At 42.2% G+C, this 26,352-nt stretch overlaps 1 protein-coding gene across 2 annotated transcripts; it reads left to right on the plus strand.

Moving 5' to 3' along the window:
* On the plus strand, window positions 1–26,352 carry LOC141558958 (prosaposin-like). Of its 2 annotated transcripts, none has more exons than XM_074296903.1 (10): window positions 1–612; window positions 14,891–15,009; window positions 18,727–18,798; window positions 19,669–19,767; window positions 20,937–21,032; window positions 21,422–21,638; window positions 21,748–21,905; window positions 22,300–22,380; window positions 22,690–22,800; window positions 24,905–26,352. In XM_074296903.1, the coding sequence occupies exons 1-10, from the start codon at window positions 549–551 to the stop codon at window positions 24,938–24,940; spliced, it is 1,053 nt and encodes a 350-aa protein (XP_074153004.1). In that variant the 5' UTR covers window positions 1–548; the 3' UTR covers window positions 24,941–26,352. The 2 variants fall into 2 exon arrangements, with proteins under 2 accessions (XP_074153004.1, XP_074153005.1); XM_074296904.1 differs by having other exon boundaries at window positions 2–612; window positions 21,425–21,638.

The raw sequence follows: 26,352 nt of genomic DNA on the forward strand, positions 1-26,352 counted from the left end.
TGCCCACACTTCCATTGCGTTTCCTCAGCGGCCTCCAGGTGTGCGCGCCGCTCCTCCTTCCGCGGCGCAGGGCTGTGAGGGCCGGGACTCGTGGGCGCTTTTGCCCCGGGATGGCTCCCCAGGTGTGTGGGTGCGGGTGCCCCACAGTGTGCGCACGCATGTCCCTCGGTCCGGGGGTGACCGCCCGGGGGAGGCAGCAGCCGCGGGGAGCCCCGCCCTCCCAGGCTCCAAGCTTCAAATAAGCGGGGCTGGGCTGCAGGGGCGCCGAGCGCGTCTCCCTCCTCTCCCTCCCCCCGCGCGCTGTCCCTCTGGTATCGGCCCGCCAGGGGCATCGGCCGCTCAGGGAGGCTTCCTGAAGTCTAGCCCGTCACCTCCGCTGCTGCCGGCTCCCTCTGGTGTGAAAAGCGGAGAAGAAGAGAGACAGAGACAGAGATACAGACAGACAGACAGACAGACAGACAGACAGGCAAAGATACAGACAGACAGACAGACAGACAGACACCAGACAGCCAGCATCCCCGGAAGGAAGCACACTTGATATCCCCAAGATGAATTTGCCCCTGGGATACTGGAGGCTCCCCTTCCTTGCTTTCTGCCTACCTTTCTTCCCAGGTAAGTTCACAGTCTTTGTCTTTTCCAGTGAATTAGAGAAAAGTCCACCTAGATTTCTTCTGGGAGCTGGGAATGACAAGTCTGGAGTGAGAGGATGGACTAGGGCCATCCTTGCCTCGGGGCTGAGGGCTGAGTGGCCGCCCCTCACCGGCCAGCTGCCTCTTCCTGGGGCTGCCTTGACGTGGAGCCTGCTGGGTGTGGGGTCATATTTCCTGGCCTGGGAAGGCCTTTATTTGCTGCAGATTGGCCAGGCTGATTCTTATTTTCCTCCTTCCTCTGTTTCCTTTTCCAAAGTTCTGACTCTGAAGAAAGAAGGAAGCACACGCAGGGACTTGGCCAGCCTGTGGTCCCCGGCCCCTCTGTGTCTGCTTCTCTTTAGGCAGTGTTGCATGGACTGCTCTGCTGGCACTTTGGCTCGGCAGAGTCCAGTTTCCGATGGGGTTAGGTGGGATTCTACCCTTCCCTTCTTGAACCCAAGATACTCTCATCATCCTACCCAGGGACTCCAGTTTGATTCAGTGGGGTCACCAAAAAACCATCCAGACCAGGGGTTCTTAACTTGAGACATCTGAGGATAGATTTTGGCCAGGGGTGGGGTGGGGTGGGGAGGAGGTCATGAAATTGGGTAGGGGGAAAAATAACATCTTTATACTAATCTTGAGTTAAAATTTAGATCTTCTTTCAGTTATGAATCTAGTTCAGCAGCCAACAATTTCAGCTCTTGAGTCAAATCTAGCCACTATTCTCCCTCCCTCCTTCCCTTTCTCCCTCTCTTTGTGGCTAAGGAGCTAAGAATAGCTTTTGCATTACTTTTTTTTTTTTTTTTTTTTTTTTTAATGCAATTGGGGTTGAGTTACTTGCCCAGGGTCACACAGCTAGGAAGTGTTAAGTGTCTGAGATCACATTTGAACTCGGGTCCTCCTGAATTCAGAGCTGGTGCTCTGTCCACTGCACCACTCAGCTGCCCTTTTGCATTACTTGTAATGGGCCACATAAAAACAGGAGACCATTCAGATTTGGCTTGAGGGCCATAGGTTTAATCCCTAACCATTAGCTGTGAAAGGATCCTTAGTCATCACCAGACTGCCCAAAGAGTTCATCATACAAAGAAGGGAAGAATCCCTGATTTAGATATTTTCCTTTTTGATTTTTCCGTCCCTTTTGTCTTCAATAGATTTGTGCCCAGGGTGTTCTGATTGGTATGGGCAAGAAGAGGAAGAGTTAGACTTCTGATTTTAAAAGGATGTATGTTTAGTCAGTAAGTCTTAAATCTCGTGGCAAAGTGTGAGGTCAGGGGAGCAGGATCTGAATGGAAAGATAAAGCTGAAAAGCTTATTATGTATTTTAGGGGACAGTTTTGATCAATAAGTATCCCTTACAATAGTTATACCTTTAAAGGTGAGTTTACCTGTTATTTTTTCTTTTAAATGAAGTTGCTTCTTTTAGTTTGATGAATGACATGTTTATGTCCAAAGTGATGAATCCTGTTGACTGGGCAAAGAAGCACAGCTATAGGGGATAGATAATTCCTTCATCCGTGGGAGGGCGAAGGTTGGGCAGAGGGTGATTGCACTTGGGAAAGTCACGTTCAGAGACCAGATGAAGGCAGTGGGAGGAAGAATAATCTGCATACATAATGAATCTTTTCATTTTGACTTCTGGAGCTCTTTCTCAGGCCAAATGAACTGAATGGTCTGGTGCAGAGAGATGAGCAACTCTGGGCTCTGATCTCCACTTTACACAGATGCAGATAGAATGGAGAAGGTCAGGGCCAATGTGGATAAAAAGCATAAGCTTGCTTGGGAGTCTCTTGCTAGCCTTGAGTATGACCAATCATAGAAACTCAGGGGTAGGAAAGGACTCAGACACTTAGTCATAGGATGGTCCAAGATCTTCACTTGGGCTTCCCCATGCTCAGCAGCTGTCTCTGCTTTATCGAGGCTCATCAGACTTCCATAGTGCTGCTCACGGAGGGGTCCAGTGATCTGGTCAGTGCATCTAGTCCAAAGAGTATGGATTTCTCTCTTCTGGACAGAGGTGAACCAGACGGCAAATTCATAGCCAGCATCTTGCAGGACTTGGCCATCATGTTTGGCCTCCTAGTGTCCACTGGGATTCAGGACCATGTGACTGCTACGGAAACAGTTCCCCAGATTCTAGGCTCTCTTGTAAGTGACTTTGGAAGGCAGGGATTCTCAGCAGCAGGTGTAAAGACTGGCAGACTGAAGAGTGCCTACTCTACCCTCCAGTTTATTAAAATCCTCCCTGAAGTTTAATTAGAATCCTATGCATCCAGACCTGAACACCATACCTTCATATATGTTCTGACTAGGCCAGGATAATAGTTTCCTTAGCCTAGACTAGTCACAATTCTTCTCCTCCTCCTCCTCCTCCTCCTCTTCCTCCTCCTCCTCCTCCTCCTCCTCCTCCTCCTCCTCCTCCTCCTCCTCCTCCTTCTCCTTCTCTTTCTTCTTTTTCTTCTGTTTTCCCTACCCTTCACCTACTTCCACTCTGGGCTTACTCATACACCTGCTCAGAGTGATTGGGCTCTGCCTGAGCAATAGGTCCACACCCTGAGACTATGGAGAGATAGGGTACCTTCTCTTTGGAGAATCATCCTTACTTTGGCAGCCCAAAACGTGAAACCCAGTGAAGTAATGCTTGTTCTAGTGCAGGCAAGAAGAGCAAGGAAGGCACACAATTATAATGGATCAAAATTTCAGGGGATACTAATCCCTGCCCCACAGAACTGAGCCAATTCTGTATAGCCTGGGCAGGTGATGTTACAACATCCAAGGTTTGTCAAGGGCTTTACATACCTTATCTTATTAGCTTATATAAATCATTCCAGAAAAGTAAGGTCATTATCCTATTTTATGAGCAGAGAAACAGCTCGGAGAGGGCAAACTGACCACACAGCTATTAAGTAACAGAAATGGTACGGATACCTTACTGTCCTGTGACTTGGAGGCCAGTTTGTTTGCTATTGTATCACTTTTTTTGAAGGCTGAGGGTGGCCAGTGTGGGGACAATTAGAAGTGGGATTAAGAACCAACTCTCAGAGCACTGATGTCTGATGATCTTGTTGATATGACAAGTCTGGTGTTCAGGAGATCAAGCCAAGTTCAGGAGATCACAACCTCATAGGGGGAAGAACTGGGGGTTAGTAATGAGATACTGTTGACTATCAATACCAACATTATAATCATTGCTATTATCAACCACTTGACCAACATTCTCACCATCACCATAAATAATATTGCCATCACTATCTTTACTACTATCAATGTCACCGTTATTACCAATATTGTCACCATCACCATCAATAATGTTGCCATCACTACCTAGACTACCATCACTATCATTATTATTACCAATATTGTCACCATCACTGTCAATAATATTGCCATCACTATTTATACGACCATCAATATCACTATTATTACCAATACTGTCATTAATATTGCCACCACTATATATATATTACCATCATCAATATTGTCATATCACTGTCATTATTATTGCTATCACTACCTATTTTATCACTGTCATCAATATCTCTATTACCACCCCTTGTCACTATTGCTGTCACTTACATCACCAATGATAAAACCATCACCGTCATTGAAATCCCCATTACCACCAGTGTTATCCTTGTTATCATTAGGGACAAGTCCTCCCTCAGAACCTAAAAAGGAAGCTTGAAGCCGGGCAGCTCTCCTCATTCTACCTCAACTGATTCCTCAGAGAGACATTCAGCTGTCCCTGAGCTCCTTGGACCAGGCCGGGCTGGAGTTCTGGTGCTCTGCAGGGATCTATGGTCCCAGGGGAGCTTCTCCCAGTCCCAGGAATGATTCCATGAGTAGGGGTAGGAAGCCCTCCAACCAGGGGATGAGAGCAGCCTCTGAAGGAGAATAATATTGCTGCAGAGGAGAGGGGACCTTGGTCCCTGAGATGGTTCCTTCCCTGAAAGAGGTGGAGGGATGATACAGTCCAAGCCCTTTATTTTTACAGATGAGGAACTGAGATTCAAAAAACATTTAAATGAAGTGACATGACCAGCTCCCTCACCTAGTAGCTTGCATGTATCTGAGGAGGAATTTGAACCCAGATTTTTCTGACTTAAGCTCCTCACTTAGGAACCAATGTTGAAGGGTGATTTTTAAACTTTGGGTTTGGGAACGACCAGAACCAGGAAGACGGCAAGCCAGCCATCTCTCCCCATCAGAGCCAAATTCAGAGGTGTCCATTCAGGGTCAATGGGAAATTCCTATTTCTCCCTTCTTTTCTCTGCCTAGACTATTCATGATCACTATTATAACCAATCTTGTCACCATCACTGTCAATAATATTGCCTTTTTATTCTGCCTTGGTGGAGTTTCATTGTTTAACATCATGTTTAATATTTCTGTTCAATGCAGCTACTAAAGTGATTTTTCTTGAAGTGTAGCTTTGATTGTCCCCCCTTTCTTTCTGCCTGCTCCACAGCTCTGCTTTGGGAAATAAGGGAAAAAAGGCAACACTTCTCATGGACATGGAGGGAGGAGGGGAGGGGGGCAGGTGGGAGGCGCCTCTGCCCATTCCAGAGGTATGCGGTCTGGGTGGGGACTGGGCTCAGGGCTAAGGGCCAAGGACTGACCTGATTGACTTTGGTGTGTGTGAACACAGACTTCCCAAACTGCTTTCTCCCAAACTCTGGATTCTGGCTCTCTTTTATGCTTCTCCCATCTGCTTAGGACCCATAATAATGTCTCAGGTTCAGAGAGAGTGTTGAGATCCTGTTGATCTGTGATCTGATCTGTGGCTGCCAGCAAGAGACTGGATCCTCAAAACTACTAATGGACTTTCTAGCCATATTACATGTTGGCTATATGTTGTTCCCTCCCTGCTATATGTTTATCCCTTCTCATCCAATCACCACCTGAATCTGGATCCCACTTCCTCAAAGTGGTGCCATGGTGCATAAAGCACTGGGCTTGGAATCAGGAAGACTTAACTTTCTGAGTTCAGATCTGACCTCAGACACTGAGTAGCTATGTGATCCTAGGCAAGTCACCTTGTGTGCCTCAGTTTCCTCATCTGTAAAATGAGCTGGAGAAGGAAATGGCAAACCAACTGTGTGACCCTGGACAAATCAATTAATCCTGTTTGCCCCAGTTTCCTCATTTGTAAAAAGCACTGGAGAAGGAAATAGCAAACCAATATCTTTTGTGACCCAAATGGGGTCATGAAGAGTTAGACATGACTGAGCAACAACTACCTCTCACATGGATTTTTGTAATAGGCTCCTATCTTTTCTCTCTTTATTCCAATTGACCCATTACACCACAGGTGTCAAGCTATTGCCCAATGTAGTCTGGGCCAGATTAAAATGCAATTGGGAAATAGTTAACAAAATGAAAATACAATAGAACAGTTCTAGGTCAATATGCAAGAATCTTATGTACAGTCATTGGCTCTTTTTTTATTTAATTTTGATACCATCGTTCTGCAACCAGTACTGACTTAGAAAAACCACATGTTAACATTATCTATGTCCTATTGTATTTTTATTTATTTTTGTTAAATATTTCTCAGTTATATTTTATTCTGCCTTGGTGGAGTTTCATTGTTTAACATCATGCTTAACATTTCTGTTCAATGCAGCTATTAAAGTGATTTTTCTTAGAGTGTAGCTTTGATTGTCCCTTGTTCTTTCTGTCCCCATCCCAGTGGCTCCCTATTACTATGGGAAACAAAATAAACTTCTCCATATAGCTTTTAATATTCTTTGCAATCTACCCTCTTACTACCTTTTCAGTCTCCTTCACATTAACCCTTTCTGTTACCTTTCCGGTTTGTTTATGAATGTAGATTGAAGCATAATATTTTCACTTTTTGTTTGTTTTTTCTTTCTCATGTTCCCCCCCCCCTTTGAATTTTTCTTGCACAACATGAGAAATATGGAAATACATTTAAATTGAGTATTACATCCAGAACTTAAACCCAGACCTTTGGATCCAGTGATCTTTTCCCCATACCATACTAATGCCTCTATATGAAAAGCAGCTAACTGAGTCACAGTGCACTAAATGCTGAGCTTAGCGTCAGGAAGACCAAATTCAAATCTGGCCAGACACTTACTAGCTGTGTGATCCTGGGCAAGTCACTTAATGTGTTTTCCTCAGTTTCCTCATCTGTAAGATAAGCTTGAGAAAGGGCAAACCACTAGAGTATCTTTGCCAAGAAAACTTCATTAGGGGGGCCCGACTGAACAAAGCAATTTTTGTGAAAGGCAAATTGCCATAATGAATAGACTTGAAGTGAGGAACATCCAGATTCCAATATTCTGTGTGGTTGTGGGCCAAATCACTTCTCTCTGATGTCAGTTTCCTTGTCTATAAAATAAAGATCCCTTTCAGTTCTAACCCTATAATATTTTATGTAGAGCAATCAATAAACCAACAGGCATTTATTAAACACTTACTGTGTACTTAATAAGGAGGCAGCTGCACTATGGTGGAAAGAGTCCCATTTGGAAAGCCAATAGATTGAATTTGAATCCTATCTTTTTCTCTTCTCTTCTTTTCTTTTTTTTTTGATGATTTTAAAAATCTCCTTCCCTTTCTCCAGCTACTCCTCTACTCATTTAGAAGGCAAGCAAGAGGATACCCATTCATTATACATGTGAAATCATGTGAAACATATTTCTACATTAGCCATGTTACAAAAAAAAAAAAAAGCAAAAAGTAAAGTAAAAAATGTTTCAATCAGCACTCATATTTCATCCATTCTCTCTCTGGTGATATAGGATTTTTGGAATTGTCATGGATCATTGTATTAATCAGAATTGCTAAATTTTTCAAAGTTGTTTTTTGTTACAATATTGCTGTTACTCTATACAATGTTTTCCTGATTCTGCTTGCTTTACTTTGCATCAGTTCATATTTTTTTTTGGAAACAATTCCCTTGCCATGTTTTATAGCACAATAGGATTCCATTGCAAATATATGCCACAACTTTTTTGGCCATTCCCCAAATGATGAGCATCCTTCAACTTCCAGTTCTTTACCACCACAAAAAGAACTGTTATAAATATTTTTGTACCAACTGATCTTTTTAAAAATCTTTTTTGGATACAGATCTGGCAGTGGTATCACTGAATTAAAGAGTATACTCAGTTTTCTAGTCTTTTGGGAATAGTTACAAATTCTTCTCCAGAATGGTGGGATCAGTTCACAATTCCACCTACAATGTATTAGTATCCTGATTTTCCCACCTCACCTCCACAAGCTTGACTTCTTACTAGTAGGAGGACCTTGAGACTTAATATATTCTCTGTAAAATGAAGGAGCTAAATTTGATGCCTAAAATCCCTTTCAATTCTAATATTATATGGTTCTTATATTCTTCTACTAGACCAGAAGTTTCTTGAGGGCAGGAATTATATTGTTTTATTATTTTTCTTTATCTTATTTTTTATTGCTATCTTTTATTTTTATATCACAAACATTTCACTCTGTATTTACTGCCCCCCCACTAAGAATTAAAAAAAAAATAGTGGAAGGAATGAAAAAAAATTCAGCAGAACCAATCAACACATTGAAAATATCTGACATTACGTGTCAAGTTTCCTACCAGTGCACTCCTACCTTCTCAAAGGAGCCAGAGTCTGTTTTTTTTTCATATTCTTCTTTAGGATCAAACTTGATTATTATAATTTCACAATATTCATCTTGAATTATTTTGTTGTTATTGTTCTTTCCACTTACATTATTGTTGTCACTATACATATTATTTTCCTTACTCTGTTTATTTCACTTTGAATTACTCCATACATGTTTTTCTATACTTCTCTGTATTCCTCATGTTTGTTATTTTTTATAACACAATAATATTCCATTACATTCATGCACCATAACTTGGCCATCTCCCAAACTGATAGGCATCCACTTTGTTTCTAGTTCTTTGGAAACAGAGTGAAGACATCAAGATTTTGGTGGAGCCTTTCTTAATGTTAATGACTTCCCTGGAATATGTGCCTATTAGTAAAACTTCTGGGTCAAAAGGTATAAAAATTTTAGCCACTGCATTTGCCTAGTTGCAAATTGATTTCCAGAAGTGTATCAATTAACAGCCTGACTCACAATACCTTCATGAGCTTATCTTTCCACAACCCCTTTAATAATGAATATTCCTATATTTTTATCTTTTTTGCCTATTTGCTTTGATAGAAAGTAAAACCTCAAGATCTTTTGATTTGTAAATTCTTTTTTTTTTTTTTTTTTACTAATAATTTGGAGTATTCCTTCACATGATTAATATGAATTTTCTATTTTTCTTTTGAGGTTTGTTCATATCCTTTGATCATGTATTTACTGGTTCCTGGTTCTATAAATGTCTATTATATATCTTGTATATCAGAACTTTATCAGAGATATTTGACACTATGATTTTTTTCCTCTAGAACACTATCCTATTTTCCCTAGATGCATTCATTTTTTTGTATTGCAAGAGTCTGTCAACTGCAAGTAACAAAAATAATCTATTTTGTTTGTAACTGACTCTTCCCATGTTTAATTAAGAATTCACTTCTTGCCAATAGCTGCAGTCTGTTTCTCTTCTATTTTTTTTTTAATGGTATGGTCTTTAATATTCAGATTATGTATCCAATTTGAATTTATCATATTACTGTGTAATATGTTATACTATATTGGTCTAAGTCTTATTTCTGCCTACTGCTTTAGGTGGCTTGGGTACGTAGTAGATAGAATTCACAGCAAGGAAGACTTCTTACCTTCCTGAGTTAATATCTGGCCTCAGACATTGTGTGACTTGCCCAGAGTCACACAGCTAGGAAGTGTTAAGTGTCTGAGTTCAGATTTGAACTCGGGTCCTCCTGAATTCAGGGCTGGTGCTCTATCCATTGCACCACCTAGCTGTCCCTATTTAATCCCCTTTTAACCTCAATTTCCTTACCTGTAAAAAAGAGCTGGAGAAGAAAATGGCAAATCATTCCAGGTTCTTTGTCAAGGAAACCTCAAGTGGGATAAATCACAAAGATTTGGATATGTCTGAAATGATTTTCCTAGCAGCTCTAAACAAATAGGTAGAACTAAATTTAATTTTATGACCTTTTCACCTCAAGATCTGGGACTTGATGATGCATGATATACTGTGCATGTGCAAGCCTTTGACCCCAAACCTGAAATTTTAAAAATGTGAAACAAATGAATAAAGAAGGTATTTTCTGCCACTCAGGGTCAAGCCCAGTAATTTTCTTGGCTTTTAGGTACAGCTATATATGGAAACTTCACCCTGGCCAAGGTGACATTCCAGAAATTCCCCACCCTTTTCCTCTCAGTGTTGTTTCTCAATAAGCTTAAATCTCAAATGATTCCATTTTCTTGTCCTACTATCCCTTCTTCTGATTCCCCTATACTCTGTTCTTATCTCCCTTTCTCCTTCCCTCTAGCTCCATACCTGCATTTCAATATTTTCTCCTTTCTCTGAAAAGGGGAAGTGGTCCCCTGGAGGATCTGAAGGGTGGGATGGGTAGGGAAAGGGGAAAGTAAGGTATATGCCGAAGTGGAAAGAACAATGCATTTGGAGTCACTAAGTTCAAATCCTGCTTCTGGCATTTACTATGTGTCTGGCTTTGTGCAAATCTCTTAATTGCTTTCTGCCTCAGTTTCCTTATCTATAAAATGAGAAATTTTAGCTAGATGGTCTTTAAGGTCTTTTCAAGCTCTAAATCGATTCCCTCATGCTCTTTTCTCCTTCTCTTGTTCATGGTCTTTACTACTCTCTCCACAGGCGAGATGGATGAGTCAGATGGAGCTCCCAAAGAGGATTTTCTTGGTTCTCATAGTCAAATCCTGTGATACAATCCTCTGGTTTTTCTTGGAGCTAATGCTGATTGCTTACATTTTAGGATCACTCGTAGGGACCATCCATTAACTATGTGGTTGATTATGTGCAAAAGAGGTTGTGTGAGTTATATTATGAAAGTAGATATGAATTTAAGATTATACAAGGAACGAATGAACTGGGGCATGAGGTGGAAAGCTAACTGATAAAAGTGTGCTTGAACATTCCAAAGGTACACCAATGATTTTTGTGTTATCTGATCATCTGTTGTTTTGTCTGCTGTGGAAGAAATCAATACATAACTGCCTTTCAACTAAACTCTATCAGAGATAATTTATTAGAAAGAAGTATTTCTGCTTGGGTGGAGATTCAGATGGGCAGAATTTGGATTTAGGTCTTCCTGACTGCAGATGGAACCTTACGCTTGGTACTCCCTAGCTTTCTCCAAAACTAAGATACATAGTTTAGGTGGGTTTGACTTATCAGGCAGAACAATATTCATGTTAATAGTGACCCATCTTGGGGGAAAATAGCTTCTCGAAATGCCCTCTAAAATGTCCCTTTCCATCTGGACAGAAATAAATGAAGAGATACATCTTTTTATTAAATTAAACAAAGATATTCCCATTCTTAGTTTGGTCACTATAAGCAAGACAGACTCTAATGATTATAGAATGGAAAAAAGTGAGATTCTTTCTGAAAGTGATGAGGTCTTTGATGGAGGACTTCAGACCATTTAGATCATATAACTTAAGGAAACCTCTGAGGGTTTGGTGCTGTGTGTTTCCCATAGTATTTTCTAGGCTCCTTCTGCCCAGAGACCATTAGAATGTAAATGAAATAGGAATCTGAGAACTGATTGGCATCTTGGTATTTGTAGTTCAGAAGGATGGGCTATTAATACTCCCTTCCTGGTAAACAGCACGAGTCTATCTCTATCTTTGAGCCATTTGAGTTACCCCCTGGAGTTCTTCCAAAGATATACACAGTCTTTGAGAGACAGATTGAGAAGATGGGAAATCGCAAAAGCTGAGCACTAGCAGTAATGGGGTCAAGCTTCCCAACCCTCTCCACAACTTAACAAGCTGAGCAAAAAAGGACTGAAATATCTATAGCAGGGAAGGAAGAGATCAAGAAGCACCATAAACCAGGACAAGCAGTTTTAGAGCATAAAGTGAAACCATTTTTTTAAAGACTGAGGGGAAGTTCTAAGAAAAGGGTTGCTCATTTCTCTACTTTCTCTCCCAGGGCCTGTCCATTAACAGACATTGTAAAATATTCTGATTTCATCCAGAAATATTTCCATCTAGACTGGCCAGAGTCTGTTCTTTTTTCTTCACATTCTTTTTTAGCTGATTATTATAATTTCCCAACATTCATCTTGAATTATTTTGTTGTTATTTGTCCTTTCCATTTTCCATTGTTGTTGTACAGGTGAGCTCCAGGCAGATGAAGTCATTTCTAGCTAGAGATGAACATCGGTTTATTTTTATTATTTTTTTAAATTAAAGCTTTTTATTTACAAAACATATGCGTGGGTAATTTTTCAATATTGACCTTTGCAAAACCTTGAACATCAGTTTAACTTAGGATGGAGATCTAGTTTCAAAGTTAGGACCTTTCTGGACAGGAGGCTCTGGGTTTTTAAGATGTTAGGCCTTATTTTATATTTACAGCAAACTCCTTAAAGCAGTAGAGAAGAGGGTCGCATAGAAGAGGACCCTCACGTTGTCCTTAGGCTACAAAAGGAGCTGATTGTTCTAACTAGGGTGTGTGACTCCCACCAACACAAAGATTACATAAGCTTCTTGGGAGGAAGAACTGTTTGACTTTTGCCTTTGTATACCCAGTTCTTAGCACAGAGCCTGACACTGTGGAGGAGGCCCTGGATTGAGTGATGGCTTTCCAAATTTTGACTCTGGATTGCTTCATGCAAAATTGAGTAAAATTCTTAGGTTACTAGGCAGGGTGTCCCAGGAGATAGGCTGCTGAATCTTGTAAAATTGTGATCAAGGCAAGTCCCTCCCACCACTGCCCCACAGGGCATTGGGCAAGTGTACCCAGCTGCCCTCTGTCAGAATACAAACCTGGTTTCCTTGGGATATCTGGGCTCCATGGAAGGAACTGATAAGTCCTGGGCACCTGCCTGAGTCATCCTTATCTTGCCTCTGAAGCAGCCCTAGCTCCCTGATACCCAGGCCCTAGCTATCTTCTTCCTTGCCAAAGCAGACAGCTTGACCCCGGGGACAGAAAAGGGGATAAAGGAAAAGCTCTGGCAAGCTGAGGTAGTGAGCTATCTCCCGAGCAGGCCCTGAAGGGAACATGAGTGAGATGGGCGAGACCATTACCACAACAACCTCCCTCCACACTCCAGTCTTGGGGGTACAGTAGCTCAAGAGCGATCATGAGTTGCTGTTCCTCACAGAGGCTGCTGGCCCTGTCTATAAATCCCAACTCTGTCTGATATCACCCATGGGTGCACTCCTAGTGGGGATGAGTTACAGCTCCCCAGACAGAAGTCACGGCTATCAAAGAACCCAGAATGGGCATGTTAAAAATAGGTAAGGTAAAAACTATATCAGGCTAGGGACCAAAGAAGATGTATTTGTGTGGGGGCCTTGTCTCTCCATATACAAGCTAACCAAACTGGATTATATACAATCTGGACCACTAGATCTTTTCATCTCCCCAAAGCTAAATCCTCCTCTATGGGTTGTCTATTCAAATGTGAACTCTTTGAAAACAGAGACTGTTTCAGTTTTCTATTTGTATCCCCAAGCCTCAGCATATCACTTTGCACATAATAAGTACTAAATAAATGATTTTTCATTCATTTACCTAAGTAAAGTCTTACTGATAGCTTCCTCAAATCTTTGAGTTAAGGCTTTTAAAAAATTATTTTTTTAAAACTAAATACAAAATAAGAAAAAATTTTTTTTTAAAAAGACATAAAAGAAAATAAAACAACAAAACATTGCCATGTGCCCAGTGATTCAAAGTATGTAATACTAAATTTCCATTTCAAGAAAGCATATATAATAATAAAAAACATTATTTTCATCTGTCCATCTTTGCTTCTTTGTAGGTTATTCTTTTTGTTCTCTGCTGTTCCCTTTTTACTTTATTCTTTTTCCTCTTTTCATTCCTTCCTCCCCCAAGGAGGTTATTATAGCCGACTAAGCACACACACACAAACATATATGTTCATATCCACATACCCACTAACACACACATATATATTCATACACACATTTACCTATATGCAAGCATATATATACATATATATATATATATATACAGCCATATATATGTATATATGTGCATTTATATATATATATATACATATGTATATATACATAGACATGCATTTGAAACAATGTAAACATGACTGACACAATGTAGATTTTTCTCTTGATTAAATCTTTAAGTTTGACTTTGTCTGAGATCAATGATTACTAGCTCTACTTTTTTCCTAATAAATTCTATTCCTGATTAGAAGTTAAGGCATTCTTTTTTTTCTTTTCCCCCAAGGCAACTGGGGTTAAAGGACTTGCCCAGAGTCACACAGTTAGGAAGTGTTAAGTGTACGAGACCAGATTTGGACTCAGGTCCTCCTGACTTCAGGGCTGATGCTCTATCCACTGCGCCACCAAGTTGCCCCAAAGTTAAGGCATTAAAAAAAAATTTTTTTTAGGTTAAGGCATTTTTAAAAACATTCAGAATATGTATAGTGTATTTAACCAAAACCATCTTTGGGAAAATTTATATCTCTAAACACTTTTGGGTAAGAATTGTTCCATGTGAAAGACTTATATGAACTGATGCAAAGTGAAATGAGAAGAAGCAGGATCAGTAACAGCAATACTGCATGATGATCAAATGAAGGATGTAGCTCTTTTCAGCAATATCCAAGATAATTCCAAAGGGCTTGTGATGGAAAATGCTGTGCATCTCTGGAGAGAAAAATGATGTATTTGTTTTTCACTAAAATATGTCTTCTTATTTTATACTATTTCTTCTTATTCTTAGTTCTCTTTCCCACTTCCTAAGATATTACTCCCATTCTCCTGAGCTGATAGAAGAATAATTCATAAAGTCAGGTTTTCATGGAATTCCTAATAAGAGACTTTAAGAACCAGGGGTTAGTGCAGTGTGCCTGTGGATGATCTGGATGCTGTATAGAATTTGGAGAGTAGATACATTAGAGCAGGTAGTTTTTCCTCATCCTATAATTGTAAGAAAACACAACTCCTTATTTTAGACATAGGACTTATTATATACTCTGATGATACACTAGGCAAGTAAATATTGATCTCAAGCTTCTTTTATCAAGGAAATGATGCGAATAGTTTTTAATGTTTATGATACAACGAAGTCTTGTATACTGGAAAGAGTGTAATTTTTTGATGAGTTTATGTTTAATTTTCAGCTTATCCTACCCCTGTGCTAGCAAAGGATTCTGAGGCCCAGTGTGAGAATTTCAAGATGGAATCTGAGTGTGAGACCAGTGAACATGGCCAATCCACTCTTTGGAGCAAGGAAACAGTGGTGAGTATATTTACTCAATCCTCATTATTCCTGAATATTCCTAAATCTTTTTGGAGAATCCAGTTAATCCCATTGTTCACTTTTCAGGTGTGAAGTAGATAAACAGGCTGGAATAGTTGCCTATTGATTACGACAGAAATTTCCACAAATTTTTTTCTTTTGATTGTTAGAAGGCTTGAGATGAACTGATTATTAAAGGGAGAGCAGAACACACAGCCCTATTGCACAAATATTAATTTTGTTGTGTTGAACGCTGAATAATAATACATAGAGAAAAAAAAATCACAACCTCCTCTTTCTTGCCATTAGAACTGGGAGAACTGAGTCAGGAAAAACCTTGAGGCTCCTACTTCCCTTCATATATCATTGTGACTTAAGGGTAGAAAAGAAAAACAGTATCCAATACTACCCTGGAGTAGAATTATGTTATCTTTCTTCCTGCCTATGCTCTCGTTAAAAATCCCTATTTATCCAAGAATGATCCTCCTCCCCTGTCTGACAGGAACTGAGCCGCTCTATGGCTGTAAACACTAGGTTAACTCCTCTCTTCTGGCTCTCTCTCTGAAGTAAAGACACTAGCTGTAAAATGTTAGACTAATTGCCTTCTCAGCTTCTGTATCCTGCTTGTAAATACTAATTAGCTAAGGACCTTTTAAAAGTTCCCTAAGTTGCTCAGGACCAGAATGATTGTTGGACATGAGTCCCATCCGGTCAGCTAGCCTAAACTCTCCATAATTAAAAGATTAAAAACCAATTTCTGTCTATCCTCAGTTTCTCAGGTATTACTGTCTGATTCTTTGTGACTATATTTGTATCTTTTTTGGCAAAGATACTGGAGTGGTGCAATGTTCTGTTTTCTAAATTACAATCGTTCTCTGTGAGCAGATCCCTTGGGGAGCTTCTGGAGGCAGCCTTGACTTCAGTTCAGTTTCATCACCCCAAAATGCAGCCAGGAGTTAAAGTCTTTTACTGTCTCTTTCCAAATCTTATCTCCTTCACTTGGGGCTCAGCTAGTTTTCTGGAGGCCTTCCTCTCTCCTTGATTCCCCCCGAGAGCTCTTGTCTGAATGTCTCCAACCAGCACCACGGTAGAATCTCGAAGTAGAATCTTGCATGTGGGAATTAGACTCCGCCTCCGAGAGTGGGCTTGTGGGAGCTCCTTAAAAGTATGTTCTCTTAAAGGTGTGAATCTCATGGAATTCTAGTAAATACATTGCTGAACTAGAGAACTGTTAAGTACCATGCTAAATTAGATAATTATATCCATTCCAGTGACTTAGCACCTTGTAAGAATCCTAACAGAGTAGTTCACCATTTCTTTCTCTAGCTCATTTTACAGATGAGAAAACTGAGACAAAGAGGGCTAAGTGACTTGTTCAGGGTCACACAGCCAGTAAATGTCTGCAGTCAGATTTGAACTCAGGAAGAAGCCTTCAGACTTGAAGTCCAGCCCGATAGTGCTACATAACACCCAATGCAGAGGTAGGAGATGGCAGAAAGGAGACAGGGAGGCCAGGTTGCCCTGTTATTGGGTGCACCAATTTTCAATTGCCTCCCTATGCCAGTAGCTTCAACAAGCTGAGAATGGTCTGGACTGGAACTCTGCCACATGACTGCATGGGAAATAGGAAGAGCATCTTCCTACAGGGCACCAGCTCCACCACTGTTGTTACTGTAACAACTAGGAGACTGAATGTGGAAGCCACACAGAGTCAACTGGAGCTGTTTTTGTATTCCTGGATGGCAAGGATACTGTTTCTCCTCTCCTAGGAAAAGGATTTGTTCCAAAGCTTATCTCTTTCTTTAAAGTATATCATTTCTATTTCTGTTCACTAGATTCCATATGTTGGTATAAAGCTCTAGGGATGTGAGACATTTTTGATTTGTGGGCATTTCATTATCTCAAGGTCAATCAGGATGGAGAAACAGAAAGAGACACAGAGAGACACCTAGAGACAGAGACAGAGACAAAAAGACAGAGATACACAGAGAGAGACAGAGAGATAGAGACACAGAGAATCTCACAGAGAGAGGCAGAGAAAGAGAGATTGAGAGAAAGCATAAAGGAAGCCCTTTTTCTAAGTCACTGGAGTGTTTTCCAGCATGGGGCTTGAAACAAACCAAAGAGGTTTTTTTTTTGTTTTGTTTTGTTTTTTGACAAATAAATAGTACCAACTTTCCCAAAGCAGGGAAAAGAGCAAGCCTTGTGAATTTGGACTATCAGACATTAACCAGAATACGGAATAAGTCAAGCAATGGTATTGGTTGAAGAAAGCTCAGGAAATAGTAAGCTGGAATCACTTTCCTCAGACTGATCAGAGGAAAATATCCTTTCTATTGTTCCTTCTCCCTGAGGCAGGTTCAAAGGTCCCCATTTGCTTCCAGAGTATCTCAGTGAAGGAATTGATTGACTAAGGGAGAATCAGGCCTAGGTGATCTGGGATCTGGGAAAAAGGATGATTGTGGGGCATCCTTCTAAACCAAACAACTCCAACTTCCCACACTGCTAAAAATGGGGGCTCATTCAAGATTTTCTTTCTTGAGGCCTTTTGGTTACATTCAACATGGTTTAATCTGTCTGCTGAGATGGTTTTACTGTAAGGAGCATGACCAACTGGTTGGAAGGAGATCACAGAGAACCCTTTACTGCCAAGACCAATGCATATGCTACAGCTTCTACAATTGAGATTTGGATTAATAAGGTAGACACTAAAAGTGAATGAGCAGCCCCACAAAGGGCTCCACAAGCCATCACAGCAGAGGTGTTGGTCCTCCAACTTTCCAGCCACATCTGTTTTGTTAGAGTTATTGATGTACATATCTAAACTCTCCTACTAGAATATAAACCCAGCATGAGGCAAGTATCTTAAGAAAGACAGCAGAGGTGGTGACTGTTGGCTGTCACTAGCGCAGTCACTTAAATTGTATTTATCTCAGTTTTCTCATCTGTATGGATAGAAATGGAAAATGGAAATGGAAATAGAAAACTGTTCCAGTATCTTTGCCAAGAAAACACCAAATGGGGTCATGAAGAATTGGACGTGAATGGACAGTGGTTAAACAACAAAATGGATTCACTCTCTTGGAAGAGAGAGAAAAAAGCAAGGAGAGAAATCAGGTTTCATTGTGCAGTCCAAACAAGTTTCGGCAGCACAGAATCTGTTCCAACATGCCTTGTACATCATTTGTCCCATCTGGGTTGCACAGTTGCCACAGTGACCTCCTGTATAGTCTGCCATGGGAGGCAGGATCTCCATGTCTTTCATCCCCCCTCACCCCCCACACTCCCCATCCCAAATCCCATTGTTTATGGTTCTTTCTTCAAGTCTACAGAAGGAAAGGATGAACTTGTGAATCAAAAACAGTTCTCCTTCTAGTCCCAAAGGCAGGGAACAACTCCAGGGGCCAGGTTGCTGAAGGGAAGCATGGTGGGAAAATTTTATCTAATACAGTAGTCAGGTCAAACAGTAGTATTTGTGGCCAAGGCTACAAATGGTAGCTTTGTGAGATTGTGTGGAAAAACAGTGAGCTGTTTAGGCTGCAGGTAGTTAATTGTCAAAATGGGTAGATACCATGCTAACAAATATGTAAAGTTTATATGTGTTTGGGACTGAGGCTCCCAAAAGTTTAATACAAAGGTAAAAATGCCAGTGATTAAACTTTATTCAATGGTTTTTTTAAAAAACATTTTAAAAGTCATTGGTACATCTCTTTTCAGAAATCTATCGCCTGCGAAACTTGTATAAATGTGATGACTGTAATTGGCAACTTTATGGAAAGTAATTCAGAGGTAAGTAGACTGTTGATGTTGTTGCAAAAGCAAACCAAGAAGGCGGAATAAAGGCAGGGATTCACCTGACCTCTCCCAAATTCACCCCAAACAACTTTAAAATATGCCTCAAAAAGAATTCTGGAGTGGCAAAATCAAAAAAAGGATGCCAGCCCAAGACCACTTAGATCAGCCGAAAAGGGCTGTCTCACAGGGCCCATAAACACCACTGGGTTTCATTTGTAGGGCAGAGAGGAGCTTGGGATTGGTCACAAATACATTGGGGATCTGGTTGAATTTCCAGACTAGAGAAGAGCACTAAATCCTTCAGGATTTAACTCAAGTGACCCCCTTCTTCTATAGGAGTCTTTGTCAGTCCCACAGCTGTTAATGCCTTGTCCTCTAAGGTCACCTTTCACTTATGCACATGTTCTCTCCCTGTTAGAATGTTCTTTTTTTTTTTTTTTTTTTTTTGTATCTCCTGCATTTAGTATAGTCCTCAGCACACAGCAAGTGCTTAATTAATGCACACTGATGGTTAAGATCAGTGGAAGAATAAGTGATCTTACTTCTGACACCCTGAAGACAAAGAATACCTTTGGTTCCAGTTGAATTAAGCCCCTAGGATGGGTTAAAGGTGATGTTTTAAGTCCCTCAGTGAAACATGGACAAGAGAATGTCCGGGATATGACTTAAGATTCGGAAGGAAGTTTTCCTTTAGTATTGACAGACAGTGAAGTCTTTCCTTGACCAGTGTGTTGCTAGAGCAGATCTTTATTTCACTTTTTTGCTACCATTTGTGGGAAGTCTGTGGAAGGCAGTGGGATGTACATTCATCAGGGTGCATGCTGACCTTCCCTAGAGCTGACTCCCCACTGTGCTTCTCTACAGGAACTCAAGGATTTTTGTGCATATACTGGGGTCTGTGACACAGAGAAGGAAATGCCAGTGGCTTCCAGCAACGAGATCCCTGAGCCAGAGTTGGTGGAGGTAACGTGGACCCTTGTTCCACTTAGCCTGTGGGGCCTTTCTGGAGCAGAGGGAAAGCTCAGAGATGGCAGAAGGTCTTCCCTGACTCTGAGACTCGCAGATAAACTTGGGACACTCAATTGCCCAACTCAACCAACTAAACAAAATTGCTCTGGGAATATGAAGCCTTCCTGGATTTTCTTCTGTAAAAAGCTTACCTTCCAGTTTAATTTTCTCTAACTCCTCAGGGACTGGTCTTAAGGGACAGAAGGTGAATGCATATGAGGCGGTTCACTCAGAGAACAGGATCGGCCTCCTTGGCTGGGCCCTTGCTTTCCCAGAGCTGGGGTTTGTGGTCTCAGGACCCCTTCTGTCTTCTGGCTCATCTTTCTTAAGGCTTTAGCATCCAGTGAAGCTGGATGAGGTGTTGAATTTCCCTGAATTACACCTGAAGTCACAGGATTTTAGATGTGGAGCTGAAAGGGACCTGAGCCATGTGGTCCTTATAGATGAATAAACTGAGACCTTGTGAAGTTAAATGACTTACTAAAGAAGTAAGCAGGACTCTGGTCCTCTGATTTCATGAATCAATGTTCTTTCCACTGCCTTCATATAGAAAGACTATCAAGTTCTGATTGGCCTATTAAATCTGTTTTATTTCTCTTAAATATGTTGACTTTCCCTAAAATTTGTCTATCAAATTTGATCAAATTTACCAATTTCCCAGACCCTTCCTTCCTGTTCCCCATCTCCCTATCCCCAGGGAAGCCACCCAATCACTTGCCCTCAAAAGAAAAGGTCTCAATTTAAGCTGCCATCATGGGCTCCATGTTGCCTGTTGGAGAGAAGCAGTGAGTGACCACCTTACAGATCCTGAGGCATGTGTTGACCCCAGCACCCAGGCCTTTCGGCCCAACACGAGGGCTTTCCTCCTGCGTCCCAAGGAAATTCCCCCAGGAGCTCAGAATCAGGATACCCCAGTCTAGAGTCTGAGTTCAGCATTCACCCAAAGTGGGATCCTGAGTCCCCAGCTCCCTGTGCCTCTGTCTCCCCATATTCATGGCAGGCTCCTGCTTCAGGAGCAACGTGTGCTAGGAAGAGCCTCGTGGCAGGAAGATCTAGGAGAACTGGGGCTGTCGGGGAGGCGTCTGCCATCCCCTGACCTTGGTCCCTCTGTGCTCTCTTCACAGAAGAATTTGGTTCCAAAGAAGATTGGTCCTGCTTGTGAACTGTGTCAATATGTCAGCACAGAGATTGACAATTTGCTGAATAACAACCCGAATATGGTAGGTGCGCTCCTGGCCACCCCTTCCCATGATCTCCCAGTATTTATTTAGTTCCTACAAGGGGCCAAGTGTTGTAGATCTGGGTCCCTTCTCTTTCCCTTCAAGCCAAGTTGCTTCAGTGTGAGAATGAGACTGGGCATCTGGGTTTGTTCTTACAAGTCAATTTCTATTTCTTTGGAGATAGTTCTGTGCCTAGAACAGATTTTCTTAGCCCCCAAAACCACAGCCACAAAGGAGGAAAATAAATTTGCTACAACAACAGGGCAAGACTTTGGTAAATGCTTGAAACTCAATCAGCTGCTTTAACTTTAGCCATCTATAGAGACAGGACTGGAGCTCTCTTTCCCCTTCTCCCCTCTCTCATCCCCCCAATCCTTTTCAAACCCCAGCAGCAGAACCTGCGTCAATCACTCGGGTTATCGGAGGACGTGATTAATGCAGCAAAAGAAGCGTGTTCAGCGATCCCCAGCTACGTGGCTGAGAGCTGCCGAGACCTGGTCAGCACCCATGGGCTGAGTATTATGCACCTACTCCTGGAGGAGACTGACCTCGACTCCGTGTGTAGTGCTCTTAACATTTGTGAAGGGAAAGCACCAGCACGTGCAGGTAAGGAAGGAAGCAGTCCCTGTGGACCTTTTGCTCAGGGCTTATAACCTCAGACGTGAGCAATTATTGGACACATAACGTGGCCTCTCATGTCCCCTTCATTCTGCAGTTGACGCAGTCACGTTTAAGAGTGATATCTTCTGTGAAGTGTGCAAACTAGTCGATGGCTACTTGGACCGGAACCTGGATAAGAACAGCACGAAGGACATGATTCTCTCTGTCCTTGAGAAGGCTTGTAGCAGGCTACCAGGGGTTTACAAGGAGGAGGTAATGTCAGGGAGTTGACTCCCTGAATTAGAAAGGTTTGGATTATCTGTGGGGCCCCAAAGTGCTGACACCCATTATCTCCTCTCCTTCCTCATTAGATAGATGGTTTTACTTTTCCACCTTAGATCATTGGCTTTGAGGACTCATTTCTAAAGGCAGGTAGCTAATATTCCTCAAGGAGAAGGTAGCCAGGGCTCTGATTTGAGGAGGGAGAGCCTGGGATTCTCCTGGGAGGGGGGAGAAGGGCTTGGGGAGGTCTCAAGTAGATGGACAGCTCAGAGATTAGTTTAGGGCATGTTGGGAAGGTGGGCTGCTCTGTGGTTTGAGCCCTTGAGACTGCCCATGTGTCCCCACCCCTTGAGCTGAATGAGTGCTCTCTTGTTCTGCTGAACAGTGTGATGAGTTTGTGGAAAAGTATGAGCCCATCGTGATAGAGGTCCTGCATGATGAGATGGATCCCGAGTCTCTGTGTCCGGTAAGCATGGCCTTGTGATAAGGTGCCTGTTTTGGGGTCTGTGGTCAGACCCTGAGAGCTCCCTTCTAGGAGGGTGGATCATCCCCACAGTCTGTGGGAGAAAGCCCTTTCCTCTTCCTAGTCCGGCTGGCTATGTCTGTAGTTTAGCAGAATCCCTTTCCAGCCCATGGAAGCCAAGAGAGCTTGGCAATTTTGAATTTGGATCATCTCACTGTCCCTAGAACTTCCTCTCAAATGGGAAAAGATGCAGGAGAGGAGCCCCTGGGCCCAGCTCATTCTGCTTTTTCACACCCTTTTGTCTCCATGTAGAAAATTGGAGCTTGCCCCCAAACTCCTCCTAAGCCTCTGTCGGGAACTGAGCATTGTGCCCAGGGCCCCAGCTACTGGTGTCAGAACACGGAGACGGCAGCTCAGTGCAACGTAAGTAGCCGCCACTGTCCTCAGGTACCCCAATCAGCTTTGGATAATGGTCTCTTCATTTGCTATGAGATTTTTTGGAGGGGTGGAAGGTGCTGTTCATTTGCACTGACTGGAAAGAATACCACTCTTGTTTTTCCCCAACTTTCTTCACTGGGGAATTCTGAGAAAAGCAGTTCATGAAACGGGTAGGGAGGTGGGCTGAGCGGTATCTCACCTACTCCATGAAAGCCATTTCATACAGGGAGGGAACCAAAATGAAGTCTCCTGACTCCAAGGCAAGTGCTCCTCATGGGTGACATGTTTCTTACTTTGGGGACCAGGGTGGTCAAATGGACAGCAGAGCTTTGATGGGGCATGGATTTCTTGTCTTAGAAGCATGTAGAAGATTTTTCCTTCAGCATGGTTCTGCTTGGGTTGTATTTTAGCTTCCAATATGGCCAGCCCTAGCCTTAATTATCAAATCTCATGTAGCAGGTGGGCCGGTGACCCTTAGACTAACCGGAGTCATATTTTTTGAGATTGGCGTCTGCCCAGGGAGCCTTGGTTGAACCTTAAGTCCAAGGCTGTTCATCTAGACTTGGGGCTTCCTTCCACACCAAAGGGGCTTAATGAGGATTAGCAGAGAAATGGGCTGTGGTTATCTGCAGAGTAGAGGGAAAGATTTATTTATCTTGTTTGACAACTCAGGGCAGAAGGAGAATGTGAGCGTTCTCCTTGGCTCTGGGGAAATGACTTTGAGAGTCTGGGATTGAGCCAATGGAAATGCTGACCCAGGCTCTCAATCCATACCTGCATCCAGAGGCAGATGCTTCCATTGGTCAAAACCCTAGCCCAAGAGAGGTCTGGGAAGGCCCTCATGGACAAGCCCAAGAAATCCCCAGTCCCATGTTACACGCAACTGTTGCTCCTGTTTGCTGGATCAGAACTATGTAAGGTCAGGAGAGACAAGACCCCTTCCCTTCTCCAGGGCTAGGAGGTTAGAACCCTTCCTTTTGTGCAGTGCTCCCTCATGGTCCTTTTAGTTCCTTCCTCAGTTTTCTGGGGAAAGGGGAAGCTTCCAGACCATCAGCCTTGGGTCTTTGACCCTCAGGGTGTTCTCCTCTCTGCTCAGTTTTGTGCTTTTTGGAGAGTTCAGTGACAATCAGCTCACAGTGACATAGTAGAATTATCCCTCAATTTGGAGTTAGAGGACTAGGGTTCACATCGTGACTGTTCTACTTACTTTCTGTGTGTTTTGAGCAAATCACTTTGAACCTCCAAAAAATATCTGCCTTCTGGGATAGGGATGATGTCCATACTTTTACCAAGGATCCCCCTGGGTGTCTGTTATAAACATCATGTGGAAGGAGGGTGTATAAATATCTGTAAGTAATAAAGTATTAGGCTAGGCCTTTTAACTTTTTGAAAGAATATATTTTGATGGTTATATTTCAGTGTAATTGGTTTCCTTTATAATGCTTTGTATTTTACACATTAAGAATATTATTCTGAGAAAGGGTTCATAGACGGCTTCTTCACCAGATGGGCAAAGGGGTCCATGAATCCTGAATTACACAATTGGCCACTGTTTTCATCACTTAGTGGATCATTTGACCTCTTGAAACTCCCACTTTAAGTAGTGAAGTTTGGTTTCTGTCACTGAATGGTGTGACCATGTTTTCCCTGGGGCTTCATGTTCCCTCACCAGGGAGACTATGGAAGGTACCTGGGCACTTGTGGGCCCCACCTGCCTCTCTCAAAGAGGGAAATAGAGGCTAGAAGCTCGTTTCCATTGACAAGTCAGCAAGTGTTTATTAAAGGTACATGCCAGGTTCTTGCCTCATTCCCTGCATAGATTGCTTTGACTTCTTTTTGCCTCATCAATCTCAAACTCTGGGGTTCCAGTCTTAGGGTTCAACCAAGAAGACCCATTCTGCCTTAGCAGCCAGTCAGTCAACATGCACTTATTAAGCACCTACTCCTAGCATTATTAACCTCACCAAGCTCTAAAGATGAATGCCTGGTTTGAACCAGGTGTTGAATCATCGGTCTTGGTTTGAAAGAGAATTTGTTTGGGCTGATTGGCTTTGGAAGGACCTAATTTTTTTTTCCCTCTCCCCACTAGGCTGTTGAGCACTGCAAGAAGCACGTATGGAATTAGAAGACATCCCTTCTCTCTTGGAAGCATTACAATTTCTTTCTATTTGTGTGTCTGGGGGAGTATACAGATCTGATTTTTTCCCCTGTTTTTAAATGAGCCCATATTTTCTTCCTCCTCCATCCTATCACTCTTGTTCCATTTGTCCATCATTGCCACGGGTCTGGAAGGCCCCATATTGGCCATGTCATCATGCTTTTTCCTCCTCTGCTAGATGAATGATGTGCATGAGTGCATCAGGGCCTAGCTTCTGGGTAGGATGGTGGAGATGTAGGTTGGGTGGAAGGTGGGAGCCTGAGAATAGGGATGACAGTAGCATGGACCCAGCCCACTGATGGTCAGATCGAGGGCTTCAAAATTATCTCTTAGCTGTGTTTAGAGCTGTCCTAGGCTTAGGCTATTAGAACCACTCACTCTATTATGGGGCCCCTTAACTTATTGGTTTGCCTTATATATTAGGGGCAGAAGAAAGGCCTAATTTGTCCTTAAGTGTAAGAATTCTGAGTCCTTCTTGCTTTTTTAAACTGCTTTTGCTGCAGTGTGGAAGAGTCCCAGTCTCCTCACTGAAGGACGCTGCTGTTGGCTTAGAAAGGGAGGGGAAGGTGAGAGCAGGCGAGGTTTTTGGGTTTGCTGAAGTTGGGCTGAGGGAGTCCAGTTCTGATTTCTTCAAATACCCCCACTCTTGGGCTGCAGCTTTCTCCCGTTGTCTATTTCTTTGTGCTACATTTCTTGAGCCCCTGCTTTGAAGTAGATTTGGAGAGTGGGACAGAGCTGTAACTAGGGCTGTGTTTCGGGCTGGGTAGCACTGGGGATTGTGTCTTATGGGACTTCTCGGAGACCTTGACTTATGTGGAGAATATAATGGTGCTTGCTGAGCTCAAGGACGAAGAATCTTTTTCTTCTAGCTCTGGGTGAATGTTTTGCTGGTGTCTGTGCTTGCTTTCTAGACCTCTGGGCACATATCACACAGTTCCCAGGGAACTGCCGCAGCCCTTCTTAGAGATCCTACCTTAATTATTATCATAATAATAGTTATTGTTACTTTTGCTGAGGCTGGGCTTAAGTGACTTGCCCAGGGACAGCTAGGAAGTGTTAAGTGTCTGAGATCAGATTTGAACTCAGGTCCTCCTGACTTCAGGGCTGGTGCTCTACCCACTGTACCACCTACCTGCCCCCTGTCATAATTAGTTCTAAAGTTAATGTGAGGGACAAAATTCTGCATTTCTGACTTCCTTGTAGAAAAGTGGTTATTGGTTGTAGAACCAGATGAACACAAAAGGAATCTGGATTTCAGTTTCTCCTCTGCCCTTGTGATAGCATCCTCTGCTCTACTATGAAAGAGTCTAAATACTGATGATTTTTTTTTGTTTTTGCCTTAAAATTTTCTATGATTATAATAAAAGTTGGGAAAATTA

This window comes from Sminthopsis crassicaudata, chromosome 2 (assembly GCF_048593235.1).
Source record: "Sminthopsis crassicaudata isolate SCR6 chromosome 2, ASM4859323v1, whole genome shotgun sequence".
Classification (NCBI taxonomy): Eukaryota; Metazoa; Chordata; class Mammalia; order Dasyuromorphia; family Dasyuridae; genus Sminthopsis; species Sminthopsis crassicaudata.